We start from the raw sequence: 15,466 nt of genomic DNA, 5'->3' as shown, positions 1-15,466 counted from the left end.
CTAAAACATCACCTTAATTGTAAAGTCCTCATAGCTATGATCTTGTTGATGCATTTTTCTTTTTTGAAGACTTTACAATAAAGGGGTTAAGGTAAGTTAAGATTAGGAGGGACAGGTAATGCTGCGTACACACGACCAGACTTTTCGAGGGACTAGGTCCGGTGGTCTTTCCGACTGAGTCACGACGGACTTTCCGAATAACCGGACTTGGCCACACACAATCAGTCCGGCGGATTAGAACGTGATGACGTACGACTGGACTAGAATAAGGAAGTTCATAGCCAGAAGCCAATAGCTGCCCTAGTGTCGGTTTTTGTCCGTCGGACTAGCATATACACGAACGGATTTCTCGGTCCGGCGGAGTTCCGGTGGAAAAAATTAAAACATGTTCTATTTCTAAAGTCCGCCTGATTTTTGGCAAGCAAAGGTCCGATGGAGCCCACACAAGATTGAATTGTCCGACGGACTCGTTCTTGCGGACCTTTGCTGTCAAAAAGTCCGGTCGTGTGTACGCGGCATAAGATGGACCAGTGCACTTATCTGTTATTGTTTTCATGAGTTTATGTGTGGCCTTCTTATGCCGCGCACACACAAGCGGAATGTCTGACAGAAAAAGTGCGACGGGAGCTTTTCATCGTATATTCTGATCGTGTGTATGCCCCATCGGACTTTTTACATAGAGAATTCTGACGGACCTAGAAATAGAACATGTTCTTAATATTTCCGATGGAACCAATTCCTGTCGGGAAAACCAAGTCAGCAAACTGTAGAACCTTAATTTACATTCTAAAATGGTCAACTATTTGGTAGCCAGCATCAAACTAAAATGTTGGCCTGTCTATATACTGTCTATATAACTACACCGGTCTATGAGGAATCATTTAGCTTTTTTTTTTTATATATAAAAGGTTTCCCCTTTCCTAGATATCAATACCTAGGTCCCCGAGTCTGAATTAGATATACTATGTAATACTAACCACGGCACAGAGCAGTTGGTACCATATTTCTCTCCAGCCAATTGCTGCAGTCGGATGATCCTCTCTGCCTGGATCTGATACAAAGTTTTTCCGCTTGGCAAACCAACTTTATACATTCCTTTGGGGTACGTCACTCCAAGACGTGTACCTTGACCCCCTGCAAGCAGCAATACCGCCACTTTATTCTGTGCTATTTGGTGTAAACCTGAAATAAACAGACATAAATGGTATATCAACAGCAGGGCAAGCTTTTCTTTTAATAGCGTCATATTACAAAGCGCTTTCACAGCAGAAAATACAGTAAGTGAACATACATAGAAAACAACTAGGGAAATAAAGCAGAACAGGGAAGATTGCTTTCTTTCATTCTTATAGGAAACCTAGAATGACACAAAAGGCATATAAATCCCTTGGGTGGGCTACCTTCCCCATTCCAGCAGCATATCTCCTAGGGTTCCAGACACACTCACTTTTGACTGATTGTTGGTCCCGGTGTTGCAGCGAGAGCCATGTCAAGTGACTAGAGAAAGTACAGGCTGGCAAAAATATTTTAAAGAAAAAAGGCGCCTCTAAGTGCAGAATTAAAACTTTTAATATCCCCAAACAAGATTAAAAACTCTTACAGAATCAAGGATATGAAGAGGCATAACATGGATGTATGAAGCAGGTGATGCGGTATCAGGAGGTCACAGTGTATCATCACAGCTTTCCAGGGATAACGATATGCAGCAGAAGGTGCCAGGATAACCAGCAGGTGAACACCCCAGGCTCCGGGAACACTGGTAAAGCAATCACGCCGTCTGAGTCAGTGTGGAGAATGAATCCCAGAAATGGCGTCAGCGGAAAGGGGCGACAACCAGCATGGACCGCAAACAGGAAATATGTCATCAAAATGGGACGGAATGTTTCAGGACTACTGATTGGTCATTGGCTTGAGGAAATAACCAATCAGTAGTTCCGAAACGCATCCCATTTCCATGATCCCTGGAAAGCTGTGATGATATACTGGGACCTCCTGATGCCGGAGCACCTGCTTCATACATCCATGTTATGCCTCTTCTTATCCTTGATTCTGTAAGTGTTTTAATCTTGTTTGGGGATATTAAAAGTTTTAAATTCTGCACTTGGAGGCGCCTTTTTTTTTCATCTGTTTTCTATTACAGATTGATCCCCTCTTTGAGTGCAGCCCTAAGTGTTTGAAGACCACTTCATCCGTCCAATAAAGACAATATCTGCCTGGTCCTGACATTCTGAGCGCCCTTGACATACGTTTTATCCGGCAAAAATATTTATTTAAGCATTACAGCAATAACATCATCCAAAAATTCTGATGCGTTTTGGCCTTCATCAAAAGCATAAAAATATATCTATGTGACTGCTGCCTTAAAGGGGTGGAGTACTCTGGGGACAGACTGGTGGTGATCTTCTGCTCTGAGCTCCTGGTTCCTGTACCTGTCCGCAGCCACTACCTCCATGTTCACTCCATCTGGTGCTCCTAACCATTGGCATAGTTCCTGGTACACGCTCCAGTCACTCCAGGGAGCTGGCATTGTCCTTGGTACACTTGTTTGCTCCTGGCCACTGGCATAGTTCCAGTGTTAATTTTGTTGACTAAAACATTTTAGTCGACTAACTAAATACCATTTTAGTCAACTAAAATACGACTAAAACTAAAATGGCATTTTAGTCAAAAGACTAAGACTAAAACTAAATTGAAATTTGACGTCAAAATTACCACTGGTCTGTAGTGCATGTTCATACCTCTCAATACCAATACTAAAATATTTGATTTTTCACTCCAACAGTATATAATGAGTTTGGAAATGGTAGAGAAATGCTTAAATAATGCATTACAATTTTACCCATTACATTTTAGATGACTAAAATGAGTTTTAGTCGAGTAAAATAATTTTAGTCGACTAAAATGTCCTGGAGATTTAGTCAACTAAATACGACTAAAACAAAAACAATTGCAGAAGACTAAAATGGGACTAAAACTGAAATGCCATTTTAGTCCTAAGACTAAAACTAAATAGAAATTTGCTGCCAAAATGAACACTGCATAGTTCCTGGTACATACCACCAGTGATTCCTGGCTGCTGGCACTATCCCTGGTACACTCTGTCTATCTCTCCTATCCTCTGTTATTACTCCTGATACACTCTACCCATCACTCCTGGGTGCTGGCACTGTTCCTGGTTCACTTTGCCAAACTCTGCTCCTCTTGGACCTTACAGCTAGGCATTGTCACCCTGGTATACTACATTGCCAACACTGCACCTCCATGCCCTTGCTGCTGGGACAACCAACCATTGGTCAACTTTAACCCAGCGCCAACAGAGGCACAGCTCCTCCTCCTCCCTCCTGGAATTTATTGGCAGAGCGCTGTGGGTGGCTCAAAAAATTCCATCACACACGTTTACATCTTAGTTTATGTCTCAAGTAAGGAACCTGGTAATGACCTGGCAGCCAGAGCTAAATTCTAGCATTGTCAAAGTCAGCAAGTTCCCAGCTATGACCTCTTTTGAATGCTACCTGTCCCTCAGACTTGTCTCCTAAGTGAACAGTGATAACAGGGTAGGGTCTGGCCAACTCCACGTCATGACATCCTTGGAAGGACCAAACTTACCCAAATAAAAAAAATAATTTGCATGCATCCTGTAGGGGAAAACAAGCCTGTCCATCCTCTTACCAGCATGCTTCTTGTCTGCTTCTTGCTCTCACACTCCAGCCCTGCTGTACAGGGACTGCAGGAGGCAGATACCAGGTCATATTCAGGTACTCACACTGCTTGTATTTAAAAGATACATCTAGAGCCTGTTCACTATATGTGGGGTGACTGGTATTTTTCTGCAAATGATCAAAGCTTCAAGAGTCACCTCAAGAGCACATAGAAAGAAAAACAGTTCACAATGCTGGTGTAATATGCGGGCATTGGATGGCACTGCGGGTCACCGCAATGCAGAGCGGCTCAATGCGTTACAGTGCAAAGACCTGAGTGTAATGTAACTTTTACACTCTTAATAAAGTAAAAAAAATTTAAACTGTGAGCTGCCTCCTCACCACCTGGCAAAGCTGACATCATCCCCACATAAAACAGAGTGTTTTACATCATGGCCAGTGTAATGATGTATGAAGGATTACAAGGCTGCATTCGTTTGTCACATTTTGTGTACATTATGCATCTCTAGAGATTGGCTTTAACCACTTTTAGAATAATAAAAACAGTGTAGCGCTTCAATAATAATAAGTGTAATCAACACAAATTAAAAAAATAACAGGACAAAAAATCGCACAGAACTAGATGCCTGAAAGTAAAAGTCCAACATAAAGCACTCATTCCACTATGTTGATGGCATAGGAGTGGCCAAACCGTCACATGGAAGGAGAATGGTGTGCTAGACGAATATGTTCATGCAGGTAGACTTGATTGTAACAATAGTAGATAAATACTTCTTACCGGAACAGTTGGACTCACGCAATCATATGACGGCTGAGTCTAGAAGGCTTGGGGTCACAGTCAAGGACCAAAGAGTGTGAAGAGAGAGGTCAGTTGAGCTGGTGATGGAGCTCCAGGCGGTTGTAGGCTCAAAGATGGGTCCTTTCAGATGGAACATCAAAGGTCGAAATGGTCAAGCTCAAACGCAGCCCGTTGGACCAATACTCCAGCCTCCCCCGAATGGGGAGGGGGGTGTTTGTGAGGTTTTAAACCAAAACCATAGAAAGAAGGGAAAAGAAAAAAAGGCTCCACATGGTGCGGGTCAAACGATATAAAAACGTTGGTTTATTGAAGTCAAGAGGTAACAAATGACTTAGTGATCACATAAAAAAACAAAATGAACTTAAAAGCAATGTGGGGTACCAACAGCTCGCCCGACGCGTTTCGACATATGTGTCTTCAACTGGGGCATGCCCCAGTTGAAGACACATATGTCGAAACGCGTCGGGCGAGCTGTTGGTACCCCACATTGCTTTTAAGTTCATTTTGTTTTTTTATGTGATCACTAAGTCATTTGTTACCTCTTGACTTCAATAAACCAACGTTTTTATATCGTTTGACCCGCACCATGTGGAGCCTTTTTTTCTTTTCCCTTCTTTCTATGGTTTTGGTTTAAAACCTCACAAACACCCCCCTCCCCATTCGGGGGAGGCTGGAGTATTGGTCCAACGGGCTGCGTTTGAGCTTGACCATTTCGACCTTTGATGTTCCATCTGAAAGGACCCATCTTTGAGCCTACAACCGCCTGGAGCTCCATCACCAGCTCAACTGACCTCTCTCTTCACACTCTTTGGTCCTTGACTGTGACCCCAAGCCTTCTAGACTCAGCCGTCATATGATTGCGTGAGTCCAACTGTTCCGGTAAGAAGTATTTATCTACTATTGTTACAATCAAGTCTACCTGCATGAACATATTCGTCTAGCACACCATTCTCCTTCCATGTGACGGTTTGGCCACTCCTATGCCATCAACATAGTGGAATGAGTGCTTTATGTTGGACTTTTACTTTCAGGCATCTAGTTCTGTGCGATTTTTTGTCCTGTTATTTTTTTAATTTGTGTTGATTACACTTATTATTATTGAAGCGCTACACTGTTTTTATTATTCCATCTGTTGAACTTTGTTTGTTTTTAGTGTTGGCGGCTGTTTTGGCTGTTGTGGCCATTTTTTACAAACCATAGCGCAGTGTTTTCCCCTTTTCTATTAACCACTTTTATCCCGGACACTTTTACCCCTTTCCTGCCCAGGCCAATCTTCAGCTTTCAGTGCTGTCGCACTTGGAATGACAATTGTCATGCAACACTGTACCCAAATGAAAATTGTTGCATTTTCTTGAGACAGATTAAGTAATTTTTCTCCTTCACTGATGTCCGCTGATGAGACTGCACTGATGGGAACTGATGCGGCTGCATTGATGAGCAGCACTGGGGAGGCGGCACTGATGTGCAATGAGGTGGCACTGATGAGACTGTACTGATAACCAGGGCACTGATGAGGTGGCACTGATGGGTCTGCACTGATAATCAGGGCATTGATGAGGTGGCACTGATGGGTCTGTACTGATAATCAGGGCATTGATGAGGTGGCACTGATGGGTCTGTACTAATAACCAGGGCACTGATGAGGTGGCACTGATGGGTCTGCACTGATAACCAGGGCATTGATGAGGCTGTACTGATAATCAGGGCACTGATGAGGTAGCACTGATGTGTCTGCACTGATAATCAGGGCATTGATGAGGTGGCACTGATGGGTCTGCACTGATAATCAGGGCATTGATGAGGCTGTACTGATAATCAGGGCACTGATGAGGTGGCAGTGATGCGTCTGCACTGATAATCAGGGCATTGATGAGGCTTTACTGATAATCAGGGCACTGATGAGGTGGCACTGATGGGTCTGCACTGATAATCAGGGCATTGATGAGGTGGCACTGATGGGTCTGTACTGATAATCAGGGCATTGATGAGGTGGCACTGATGGGTCTGCATTGATAATCAGGGCATTGATGAGGTGGCACTGATGGGTCTGCACTGATAATCAGGGCATTGATGAGGCTGTACTGATAATCAGGGCACTGATAGGTCTGCACTGATAATCAGGGCATTGATGAGGTGGCACTGATGAGGCTGTACTGATAATCAGGGCACTGATGAGGTGGCACTGATGAGGCTGTACTGATAATCAGGGCCTGATTATCTGTGTATATGTCCCGGGTCACACTTGCCAGTTCCTGGCTCTCCTCTCCTCACTCTGTCACAGCACGTCAGCAAAGGACTGCTGATAACCAGCAAGTTTGTTTACATGTGATCAGCTGGGACTGGACACAGCTGATCATGTGGTAAAGGACCACTGTGATCGGGAGTGTAGTTCTGGGAGGACATCCATTGATGCCCTCCCAGAACGAGAGAGCCACGCTGTAGCTGTCTTTCAGCTATAGCACGAGTCTGAAGTGGTTGAAGCAGAACTAAACTCCCTATACTTACCTTCTCTCTATCAGTCCACAATCTGTGAGGGGTTCCTCACTAGCACCAGCATCTTCTCCCCAGCTTATTCTGGGTGTCAGTCTTCAGGCCTCTTCATTGGTCAATGTGGGATGATGTATCTCCTGCACAGGACACATCACAAAGACCATACAGGTGATGCTGCCCAGCTTGGTTTGCATGCCACAGAACACAGTGAGCAGGCAGGTAGGTGTATTTTATTGCAGAAGGGACAGTGCATGTCTCTGCTGCAATAAATAGCTCCCTTGCTTGTACATTTTTTTTTTAAATGCCTTCAGCTCCACGTGAACTGAATTTCCGCATATACACAAGATATGTGACCATCGCCAGGCATGTTTCATCCACACGCATATCCCACTTGTTCTATTGCCTATACACAATGCGGACAGTACTTGGAAACAATTACAGGAAGGGAGATTGAGGGAAAACAATGGGCCGGCCACAGGGAGCTCATTCTATGTTTTACAAAGCCGCTTTTTTTTTTATTACACGAGTATCAACAAGGACAGCACTGAAAGTATTTCAATGCCTTATTATTCTGGTCAGTTTAACCGGTTCCCGACCGGCGCACGCCAATGCACGTCGGCAGGATGGCACGGCTGGGCAAATGGGCGTACCTGTACGTCCCTTTAAGTTTGCCACCGTGCCATGACGTGCGCGCCGGCCGGGACCTCCCTGAGTTGGGTCGCGGGTCCCGCGGACTCGATTGCCACAGGGAGAGGAAGAACAGGGAGATGCTAATGTAAACAAGCATCTCCCCATTCTGCCTAGTGACAGTGTCACTGATCACAGCTCCCTGTGATCGGAGCAGAGATCAGTGACGTGTCACATGTAGCCACGCCCCCCACAGTTAGAAACACTCCCCAGAACACACTTAACCCATACACTGCCATTGTCATTTACACAGGAATTGGTGCATTTGTATTGCACTGATTGCTGTATAACAACAATGGTCCCAAAAATGTGTCAAAAATGTCTGATGTGTCCGCCATAATGTCGCAGTCACGATAAAAATCACTGATCGCCACCATTACTAGTAAAAAAAAAAAATAATAATAAAAATGCCATGAATCTATCCCCCATTTTGTAAACGCTATAACTTTTGCGCAAACCAAACAATAATCGCTTATTGCAATTTTATTTTACCAAAAATATGTAGAAGAATACGTATCGGCTTAAACAAAGGGAAAAAATAGTTTTTTTAATATATTTTTTGGGGCATATTTATTATAGCAAAATGTAAAAAATAATGCTTTTTTTTTCAAAATTGACGCTCTATTTTTGTTTGTAGCGCAAAAAATAAAAACCGCAGGGGTGATCAAATACCACCAAAAGAAAGCTCTATTTGTGGGAAAAAAGGACATTCATTTTGTTTGGGAGCCACGTCGCACGACCACGCAATTGTCAGTTAAAGTGACGCAGTGCTGAATCGCAAAAAGCGCTCTGGTCAGGAAATTGTAGTTATTCCTGTAAATATGAAACGATGCCTATCCACTTTGGCTGTACAAGGATAATGGCTGCAGTTATCATCCTGGTTCCAAACTTTAAAGCCTTTACCGAGCTCTCCCGTGCGATCGTTCAGATCGGTGAAGCACTAGGAGGGGAGGAAGGAACATCTGTACCCGCCCCCTCTCTGTGATGTAAGAGACTGGAAGCGACAAGGATTTTCACTTCTGGTTTCAGTTTGTTTACAAACATTTCCAGGCTTGTACAACATGTGATCAGCCGCATCTCAGTTTCATCAGATGCCTTGGAAGCCAGATGAGACATCTGATGAGACATCTGATGAGACATCTGATGAGACATCTGATGAGACATCTGATGAGACATCTGATGAGATATCAAAGACCCCCCAGATCTCCCCAGAAAGAGGACCTGTCACTGTCCATGATGTCACAAATGATGTTGTTCATCCCTCGTGATAGCAACAAATTTGATAAAACAAACGGAACAGTGTAAAAAAAAAAAAAAAAAGAAAAAAAAAAAAGACGCTTTAAATAAAACTATTTTAAAAAGAATTTTAAAGCGCCCGTCTCCGTGTTAACGCACAAAATGCGATCGCATATGTTGGTCCTGCACACATGTAAACGGCGATCAGACAACACATGGGAGGTATCACCGTAAATATCAGAGTGACACAATAACACCAGAACCAGATCTGTTCTGTAAATCTAAAACTTTTCAATTGTCCATTTTTGGGTACTGTAGTTACCATTCCACGGGCATACGCAGTTTTAAAGTGTGACATGTTGGGTATCTATTTACTTAACATCATCTTTTATATTTTATCAAAATATTGGGTATTATATTGTGTTTAAAAAATAAAAAAAAATCAATAAAGTGTATTTTTTTTCAGAAAATTTGTTTTAAAAATGACTGCACAAATATTGTGTGCCATAAAAAACAAAAAAAAACATTTGTAACATCCACCATTTTAATCTCCAGGGTCTCTGCTTTAAAAAAAAAAATTATATATATATATATATATATATATATATAGTGTACGGAGATTGTACAGTGTATGGAGATTGTACCGTGTATGGAGATCGTACAATGTATGGAGATTGTACCGTGTATAGAGATGTACAGAGATTGTACAGTATATGGAGATTGTACCGTGTATGGAGATTGTACCGTGTATGGAGATTGTACCGTGTATGGAGATTGTACAGTGTATGGAGATGTACGGAGATTGTACAGTGTATGGAGATGTACGGAGATTGTACAGTGTATGGAGATTGTACAGTGTATGGAGATTGTACAGAGATTGTACAGTATATGGAGATTGTACCGTGTATGGAGATTGTACCGTGTATGGAGATCGTACCGTGTATGGAGAGATTGTACAGAGATTGTACAGTATATGGAGATTGTACCGTGTATGGAGATGTACGGAGATTGTACAGTGTATGGAGGTGTACGGAGATTGTACCATGTATGGAGATGTACGGAGATTGTACAGTGTATGGAGGTGTACGGAGATTGTACCGTGTATGGAGATGTACAGAGATTGTACAATGTATGGAGATTGTACAATGTATGGAGATTGTACAATGTATGGACAGGTACGGAGATTGTACCTTGTATGGAGATGTACAGAGATTGTACCGTGTATGGAGATTGTACAATGTATGGAGATTGTACCGTGTATGGAGATGTACAGAGATTGTACCGTGTATGGAGATGTACGGAGATTGTACAGTGTATGGAGGTGTACGGAGATTGTACCATGTATGGAGATGTACGGAGATTGTACAGTGTATGGAGGTGTACGGAGATTGTACCGTGTATGGAGATGTACAGAGATTGTACAATGTATGGAGATTGTACAATGTATGGACAGGTACGGAGATTGTACCTTGTATGGAGATGTACAGAGATTGTACCGTGTATGGAGATTGTACAATGTATGGAGATTGTACCGTGTATGGAGATGTACAGAGATTGTACCGTGTATGGAGATGTACAGAGATTGTACCGTGTATGGAGATTGTACAATGTACGGAGATTGTACCGTGTATGGACAGGTACGGAAATTGTACCGTGTATGGACATGTACGGAGATTGTACTGTGTATGGAGATGTATGGAAATTGTACAGTATATGGACATCGCACCGTGTATGGTCTCTTTAGGATCTCACCTTCCTCCTCCCAGGCTCTCAGCTCCCCCGGCCCGCTCCTCCTCACACTGCCCAGGAACTCCTCGGGTACCGGGCACATGTTGTGGTCCAGGCGCTGCGGACAGCTCTTGTCCCGGACATAGGCCTCCTGTGCCCGCTGGCAGTGCTCCCTCAGTTCCCGTGGCTCCAGCAATGCCAGCTCCCCCTGCAGGGACTGCCTCTGCCCGGCCGTCAGCTCGTCCCAGAAGCGCAGCAGCTGCTCCTGCCCGGCCTCCTGCACCCGCCACCGCTCCATCTGCCCGCCGTTACTATGGGAACCGCACAAGCCTCCGCAGCCCGGGTACCCTCCGCTCCGGGGTCACTATGGAGACCGGAGCCCAAGGCTGAGGTATATGAACAGAGGGGGGCGGGACTGAGCGCGTGACTGCTGGGAGGCGGGGCCGGGAAGGGTCAAGTGCTACAGGGATGCTGTATAAAAGCTCTGAGGCGGCTCAGATGAGGCAATGTGGAGTGGCTGACCACTGCTCTCCAAAAAAACAAAAAAATAAAAAAAAAACAGTAATAATAAAAAAAAGTGCTGTTTGCGATAGAATATTTTTTTTTGGGGGAGCAAATAAACTGAAAAATTCAGAACAAAAAAACATTAATTGCAGCCACTGTGCCATCAAACGCAACCACTGTGCCTATCGAACGCAACCACTGTGCCATCAAACGCAGCTACTGTGCCATCAAACGCAACCACTGTGCCATCAAACGCAACCACTGTGCCTATCGAACGCAACCACTGTGCCATCAAACGCAGCTACTGTGCCATCAAACGCAACCACTGTGCCATCAAACGCAACCACTGTGCCATCAAACGCAACCACTGTGCCATCAAACGCAACCACTGTACCTATCAAACGCAGCCACTGTGCCATCAAACGCAACCACTGTGCCATCAAACGCAACCACTGTGCCATCAAACGCAAACACTGTGCCTATCGAACGCAGCTACTGTGCCATCAAACGCAACCACTGTGCCATCAAACACAATCACTGTGCCATCAAACGCAATCACTGTGCCATCAAACGCAATCACTGTGCCATCAAACGCAGCTACTGTGCCATCAAACGCAATCACTGTGCCATCAAATGCAACCACTGTGCCATCAAACGCAATCACTGTGCCATCAAACGCAACCACTGTGCCTATCGAACGCAGCTACTGTGCCATCAAACGCAATCACTGTGCCATCAAACGCAGCCACTGTGCCTATCGAACGCAGCTACTGTGCCATCAAACGCAACCACTGTGCCATCAAATGCAACCACTGTGCCTTTCGAACACAGCTACTGTGCCACCAAACGCAACCACTGTGCCATCAAACGCAACCACTGTGCCATCAAACGCAAACACTGTGCCTATCGAACGCAGCTACTGTTCCATCAAACGCAACCACTGTGCCATCAAACGCAACCACTGTGCCATCAAACGCAACCACTGTGCCTATCGAACGCAGCCACTGTGCCATCAAACGCAACCACTGTGCCATCAAACATAGCTACTGTGCCATCAAACGCAACCACTGTGCCATCAAACGCAACCACTGTGCCTATCAAACGCAGCTACTGTGCCATCAAACGCAACCACTGTGCCATCAAATGCAACCACTGTGCCTTTCGAACACAGCTACTGTGCCATCAAACGCAACCACTGTGCCATCAAACGCAACCACTGTGCCATCAAACGCAAACACTGTGCCTATCGAACGCAGCTACTGTTCCATCAAACGCAACCACTGTGCCATCAAACGCAACCACTGTGCCATCAAACGCAACCACTGTGCCTATCGAACGCAGCCACTGTGCCATCAAACGCAACCACTGTGCCATCAAACATAGCTACTGTGCCATCAAACGCAACCACTGTGCCATCAAACGCAACCACTGTGCCTATCAAACGCAGCTACTGTGCCATCAAATGCAACCACTGTGCCATCAAACGCAATCACTGTGCCATCAAACGCAACCACTGTGCCTATCGAACGCAACCACTGTGCCATCAAACGCAGCTACTGTGCCATCAAACGCAACCACTGTGCCATCAAACGCAACCACTGTGCCATCAAACGCAACCACTGTGCCTATCAAAGGCAGCCACTGTGCCATCAAACGCAACCACTGTGCCATCAAACGCAACCACTGTGCCATCAAACGCAAACACTGTGCCTATCGAACGCAGCTAAAGTGCCATCAAACGCAACCACTGTGCCATCAAACACAATCACTGTGCCATCAAACGCAATCACTGTGCCATCAAACGCAGCTACTGTGCCATCAAACGCAATCACTGTGCCATCAAATGCAACCACTGTGCCATCAAACGCAATCACTGTGCCATCAAACGCAACCACTGTGCCTATCGAACGCAGCTACTGTGCCATCAAACGCAATCACTGTGCCATCAAACGCAGCCACTGTGCCTATCGAACGCAGCTACTGTGCCATCAAACGCAACCACTGTGCCATCAAACGCAACCACTGTGCCTTTCAAACACAGCTACTGTGCCACCAAATGCAACCACTGTGCCATCAAACGCAACCACTGTGCCATCAAACGCAAACACTGTGCCTATCGAACGCAGCTACTGTGCCATCAAACGCAACCACTGTGCCATCAAACGCAACCACTGTGCCATCAAACGCAACCACTGTGCCTATCGAACGCAGCCACTGTGCCATCAAACGCAACCACTGTGCCATCAAACATAGCTACTGTGCCATCAAACGCAACCACTGTGCCATCAAACGCAACCACTGTGCCTATCAAACGCAGCTACTGTTCCATCAAACGCAACCACTGTGCCATCAAACGCAATCACTGTGCCATCAAACGCAACCACTGTGCCTATCGAACGCAGCTACTGTGCCATCAAACGCAATCACTGTGCCATCAAACACAATCACTGTGCCATCAAACGCAATCACTGTGCCATCAAACGCAACCACTGTGCCTATCGAACGCAGCTACTGTGCCATCAAACGCAATCACTGTGCCATCAAACGCAACCACTGTGCCTATCGAACGCAGCTACTGTGCCATCAAACGCAACCACTGTGCCATCAAACGCAACCACTGTGCCTTTCCAACGCAGCTACTGTGCCATCAAACGCAACCACTGTGCCATCAAACGCAACCACTGTGCCATCAAACGCAAACACTGTGCCTATCGAACGCAGCTACTGCGCCATCAAACGCAACCACTGTGCCATCAAACGCAACCACTGTGCCTATCGAACGCAACCACTGTGCCATCAAACGCAACCACTGTGCCATCAAATGCAACCACTGTGCCTATCCAACGCAGCTACTGTGCCATCAAACGCAACCACTGTGCCTATCCAACGCAGCTACTGTGCCATCAAACGCAACCACTGTGCCATCAAACGCAGCCATTTTGCCATCAAACGCAAACCACTGCGCCATCAAACACAACCACTGTGCCTATCAAACGCAGCCACTGTGCCTATCGAACGCAGCCACTGTGCTATCAAACGCAGCCACTGTGCCCATAAATTGCAGCCACTGTGCCATCAAACGCAAACACTGTGCCTATCGAACGCAGCTACTGTGCCATCAAACGCAACCACTGTGCCATCAAACGCAATCACTGTGCCATCAAACGCAATCACTGTGCCATCAAACGCAGCTACTGTGCCATCAAACGCAATCACTGTGCCATCAAATGCAACCACTGTGCCATCAAACGCAATCACTGTGCCATCAAACGCAACCACTGTGCCTATCGAACGCAGCTACTGTGCCATCAAACGCAATCACTGTGCCATCAAACGCAGCCACTGTGCCTATCGAACGCAGCTACTGTGCCATCAAACGCAACCACTGTGCCATCAAACGCAACCACTGTGCCTTTCAAACACAGCTACTGTGCCACCAAACGCAACCACTGTGCCATCAAACGCAACCACTGTGCCATCAAACGCAAACACTGTGCCTATCGAACGCAGCTACTGTGCCATCAAACGCAACCACTGTGCCATCAAACGCAACCACTGTGCCATCAAACGCAACCACTGTGCCTATCGAACGCAGCCACTGTGCCATCAAACGCAACCACTGTGCCATCAAACATAGCTACTGTGCCATCAAACGCAACCACTGTGCCATCAAACGCAACCACTGTGCCTATCAAACGCAGCTACTGTTCCATCAAACGCAACCACTGTGCCATCAAACGCAATCACTGTGCCATCAAACGCAACCACTGTGCCTATCGAACGCAGCTACTGTGCCATCAAACGCAATCACTGTGCCATCAAACACAATCACTGTGCCATCAAACGCAATCACTGTGCCATCAAACGCAACCACTGTGCCTATCGAACGCAGCTTCTGTGCCATCAAACGCAATCACTGTGCCATCAAACGCAACCACTGTGCCTATCGAACGCAGCTACTGTGCCATCAAACGCAACCACTGTGCCATCAAACGCAACCACTGTGCCATCAAACGCAACCACTGTGCCATCAAACGCAACCACTGTGCCATCAAACGCAAACACTGTGCCTATCGAACGCAGCTACTGCGCCATCAAACGCAACCACTGTGCCATCAAACGCAACCACTGTGCCTATCGAACGCAACCACTGTGCCATCAAACGCAACCACTGTGCCATCAAATGCAACCACTGTGCCTATCCAACGCAGCTACTGTGCCATCAAACGCAACCACTGTGCCTATCCAACGCAGCTACTGTGCCATCAAACGCAACCACTGTGCCATCAAACGCAGCCATTTTGCCATCAAACGCAAACCACTGCGCCATCAAACACAACCACTGTGCCTATCAAACGCAGCC

At 45.8% G+C, this 15,466-nt stretch overlaps 1 protein-coding gene across 3 annotated transcripts in view; it reads right to left on the bottom strand.

Annotated features, from left to right (window-relative positions):
* Positions 1-11,004, bottom strand: part of UAP1L1 (UDP-N-acetylglucosamine pyrophosphorylase 1 like 1) — a 40,620-nt gene extending 29,616 nt beyond the window's left edge. For all 3 annotated transcript variants that reach the window (XR_013272334.1, XR_013272336.1, XM_077477242.1), the window contains exons 1-2: positions 10,624-11,004; positions 978-1,182 (exon numbers count right to left, since the gene is read on the bottom strand). Coding sequence is in view for 1 of the 3 variants with exons in the window: in XM_077477242.1 (XP_077333368.1) it covers positions 978-1,182; positions 10,624-10,897 (479 nt within the window). In the remaining 2 variants the exon portion in view is untranslated. The remainder of the gene's footprint in view (positions 1-977; positions 1,183-10,623) is intronic.
* Positions 11,005-15,466: the final 4,462 nt, after the last annotated feature.

Source organism: Lithobates pipiens, unplaced genomic scaffold (assembly GCF_037356315.1).
Source record: "Lithobates pipiens isolate NorthernLeopardFrog02 unplaced genomic scaffold, aLitPip1_a1.2 Scaffold_1, whole genome shotgun sequence".
Taxonomy (NCBI): domain Eukaryota; kingdom Metazoa; phylum Chordata; class Amphibia; order Anura; family Ranidae; genus Lithobates; species Lithobates pipiens.
The sequence above is the reverse complement of the archived record's forward strand: the minus strand, read 5'-3'. Positions and strand labels throughout refer to the sequence as shown.